This window comes from Diplotaxodon limnothrissa, linkage group LG1, assembly GCF_057381915.1.
Source record: "Diplotaxodon limnothrissa isolate DT_005_m linkage group LG1, D_limnothrissa_male_GT1.1, whole genome shotgun sequence".
Taxonomy (NCBI): domain Eukaryota; kingdom Metazoa; phylum Chordata; class Actinopteri; order Cichliformes; family Cichlidae; genus Diplotaxodon; species Diplotaxodon limnothrissa.
In genome coordinates this window covers 2,633,851-2,638,119 of record NC_140596.1, presented here as the reverse complement: position 1 = coordinate 2,638,119, position 4,269 = coordinate 2,633,851, and the positions used below count along the sequence as shown (strand labels likewise).

General features: G+C 43.5%; 1 protein-coding gene across 1 annotated transcript; it reads right to left on the bottom strand.

Moving 5' to 3' along the window:
* Nucleotides 1-456: 456 nt before the first annotated feature.
* Nucleotides 457-3,808, bottom strand: LOC146639221 (membrane progestin receptor beta-like). Its single transcript, XM_085351223.1, has 5 exons — nucleotides 3,524-3,808; nucleotides 3,326-3,438; nucleotides 3,036-3,192; nucleotides 927-1,142; nucleotides 457-768 (listed from the first exon to the last, which is right to left on the bottom strand). The coding sequence occupies exons 1-5, from the start codon at nucleotides 3,806-3,808 to the stop codon at nucleotides 457-459; spliced, it is 1,083 nt and encodes a 360-aa protein (XP_085207349.1).
* Between the last annotated feature and the right edge of the window lie 461 nt (nucleotides 3,809-4,269).

Here is a 4,269-nt window from a genome sequence, read left to right as displayed (position 1 = left end):
CTACATAAATGCAATCCATTATTATTATTACTTTCTGCTGTAACAAAACAAATTTCCCACGTGTGGGACTAATAAAGGTGATCTTATCTTATTAAATACAGGTTTTAGATTTATTTTCAATCAAGGCCCCAACCTGGAGCTCAGTGAGGCAACAGTGTTCAGCTAACAGATAAACGTACAAACTATAGACAATATTACTTTATTGAATATGCAAACAGAAATTAAAAACTGGTCCCATAATGTTAAATGGTCACTTGATTTTAGTCGTTGTTTAGTAAAATGTAAAAAAGAGAAACCAGAAGAACCAGAAGTTCGGTGTAGGAATATGATGGTCTGCATCACTATCATCTGATGCTAACAAACAACCCAAACCAACAAAAGTAAAGAAATGCTTCCACTGCAGAGTCAGTCCCTCAGAAGAAGAAGAGACTTCCTGTACACAAATTTTTTCCTCTTCTATCGTTGCTCTTTCATCAGCTGTGCCTGAGCCTGCCTCCTCATGGCGAGGGCTGTCAAGGCGCAACACAACGTCAGGCAGGGAAAGGAGGCGCAAGCCAGCAGGAGGCGCTCCTCTCCAAACTCTCTGACCATCGCCGGCCGCCGCCATAGGAAGTCGTGGAACAGCGCTTCCTGCTGGGCCAGTGTGCAGAGTGACAGCAAGATGTGGAAGAGCTGGTGTCCGTGGCCGACGATGTCAAAGCGGCCGGGGTAGAAGCGCTCAGGAACGGGGCAAGAGAAGAAGAAGGCGGACAGCATAAACAGCACCACCTGGTGGAAAAATGACAGAAAGCTTTTTGACAGTAGCACAAAAATATACAAATAAGAACAATTTGTGCAATATTTTTACCCAAAATTACTAACTAGTAATAAATATAACTGTTAGGTCTAATAAATCCATGACTAAAGAAATAAGTAAAAGGAACTACCTGCAAGAAGTGCAATGGTAGTGCAGGGCTGCCTGTCCAGCTGTGGGTGGCAAGACGGTGGGCAACAGGGCTGATGTCCACTAGGTAGGCCACACCCATTGGGATCAGCTGGCAGAGCTTCCTGTGAAGGGGGTATGGACGGCGGAAACGAAGTTTTGCATAGCAGCAGGCGGTGCACGAGAGCCACGCAAGGAGGGCAGCTGCTGGGAGGAAGACCTGAAATCCAAAAACCTGATCAGGACATCTGAACATACCGATGGGACGGAAGACTCAAACACAAACCTTTCTAACCATGTTTTCCCTTCCATCTGAACATCCAGGCATCATTGCAATAAGAAATCCAACTGTCCACAAAGTAATCATCAAACCATTAAATAAGCCAACTACAAAACATCCAAATTGTCCATCCATGAACAAACCTGTCCAGCCTGCACTGGGTTCATCAGTCCAACATTCACACTATTCAGTCATCTAATCACCCCACTTTCCAATATCCAACAGTCACAGTATTCAGCTGTCCAACATCCAATCATTAAACTGTCCAACCACCCAGATCTCCAACCATACAGCTATACCCGTCCAACAATCCAATATCCAATTATCAAATTGTTTACCAATATCATTTACAAACCATCCAGTCATCCAACACCCAGTCACTAAACTGTCCACTCATCACACTATTTAACAGTCCATGAGTCAAACTATTCAACCTCCTAGCTCCAGTTGGGAGGTATATCCAGTTGCATCACTGGATATACAGCCATAACAATATCCAGTGATTCAATAATGCAACATCCAACAATCAAATGAACCAAATTCCCAACCATTAAACCGTCCAGGACTCCATTTATTAAACTATCCAACCATCCAGTCATCCAACATCGAATCACTAAACTGTGCAACTTTCACACTATTAAAATTCTAACTACCCAACTATCCAACCATCAAGTTCTCCAACCATACAAACATACCAGTATTCAACATCCAACTACCTAGTATCAACTCGTCTAACTGTTTGACCATCACACCATCTTGCAGTCCATGTATCCAACTAGCCAGTCAGCCTGCTCCCCAAAAATACAACCATATCAATATCCAAACATCCAGCTTTCAGACCATTAAGGTATTACACTGTCCTACAATCCATCTATCCAAAATACAACAATCCAACTGTCCAACAATCACAGTATCCAAACATCCAATGGTTATACTATCAAACCATCCAACTATCCATATACAATACAGTCATCTAACTGTCAGGGGGTGAAAGGCTGATATGTGGAAGTGGACATGAAAGCAGACTCAAGGGACAATAGACTAGCAGTTACTAGCAGACGGGCACAGTGGACTGGAGCAAACTGAGGGCACCGCAAGATCAGGCTCCATCTGTAGAAAAAGAGGGGGTTGGTACCCTAGAGAGGCTTCAAAAGGCAAGAGACCTATAGCAGAAGAGAGAAGTGAGTTATAAGTATATTCAGTCCATGAAAGTTTCCAGTTGGCTCCGAAAGTTGTGCAAAAATCTTCCAATTGTCTTGTTAACGGTTGAAGAAAGTGACAAGTAAAGAAAGCTGCAGCGGAGTTTAGTTCCAGGAACGGCAAAAACAAACTGGACACACAAGGAAACAGCAGTTAGAATTCAACGAGGCAAATAACAAGAGATGGAAGAGCCAAGTTACAGCCGTAGCTGACGGACTGGCAATGAGACAAAGGGTGAGCTGGTCTTAAATGCCAGCCTGCTGATTGCCACTGATGGATCACTGCTGGATGATGCATGTGGAAATGAGCCTCTGCCCTCATGGGCAGATACTGGAGAACCAGAGCCAGCATGGAGAAACACATCAAAACAGCAGACACTCACGCAACCACCCAACCATCACAGAATCCAGCCATCTATCATTCAGTGAAAATACCCAAACATAACACTGTCAGACTATCCAACATGTAACATCCAACTGTCCAACCTCCTGCCTCCATCCAGTCAGTCAGTCAAGACTAAATTTCCACTACCTTACCAGAAAACTACCAGGCCGTCCAAAAAATCAACCAACATTGCAGACGTCCAACAATCAGCCATCAAATATTACCATAGTTCAATATCTGTAAACAAACCTGTCCCAGCATGCTTTGTCTCCAGGCAGTGTTGGAGCTGTACAGGCAGAGAGCCAGAGCGCAGCCATACTGATAGACGGCCACACCCACATAGTCCAGGAAGAATAGTGAGTAATGCGCCTGCTCTGAGTGGGACTGCAGCAGGTGAGCGGCAGCACTGCAGGAGGTAACACGATGTTAGTTAAAGCTGCAATATTTAAAATGTTTACATTAAACTTCAAACATCATTCCCAAATCAAATATATAGGAAGACTTTGTTATCGTTGGTGACTAAAGAATGAATCACTCACCTGCAGCTGAGGTATGTGACTGCAGAAAGAACATAGAGGACCAGAGGTAGAGAGGAGGCATCCACAGAAAAACCTTCACCTTCAGGACCCTGCAGTCGGAAACCCAGGATTCCCTTAATAGGTCAAAGGTCAGACAACAGGAAGTCAAACAGAATGTCATCATGCAGCAGAAGATCAGAGCATCTGTAAATATCCTACCCCTCCTCGCATGATGGCGAACACCATGAACCTGAGCACCACGAAGGCGGCAGCCAGCAGGTGGCTCCACACATTCAGCGTCTCATTGTGGATCTGGAACAGGCTGAGGGCGTAACACCGCCACGACATGCCCGTGGGACGGTACCCCGTCAGGATGAAGCGCTCCCGAAACAGAGGGGGAACATCCACGTCTCGGACGGTAGGGGGGTTGGATGGGAGGAGGCGGTGCAGTAGAGGGAGGAAGTTAAGACAGAGCGAGGGATGGGCAAACGACACCTGAGGCATGATGGGAGATGACCCAGCTGGATGAGGAGGAAATGATAAGAAGATTCTGTTCTGTTTGATTTGATTACCCCTACAAAATGAAAATCACACTTCAGTAAATTAAATTATAAATTTATTTGGAAGCCAAAAAGCTGAGAGTATTAGCTGTAAAGCTTATATCCTTGTTATGCTTTTATCTGTTGGGAATTCCAGATTATAAAATGTAAAATAAAAGTTTAATGCTGGGAAATGACTGTAATTCAGCAGAGATATTTGTTATTAAAATGTCAAATATTTGTACTTTATCAAACAAATTTCTACCATGAATATACCAGTAAAATGCTCTGAAGTAATTTATTTTAAAACTCTAATTTTCTAAATAAATACATTTCTAAAGGTGATGTTAACATGAAATTCACACCAGATGTAGGTAACAACCCATCCAATGCACACATACAAATAAATCAAACCACAGATGTCCA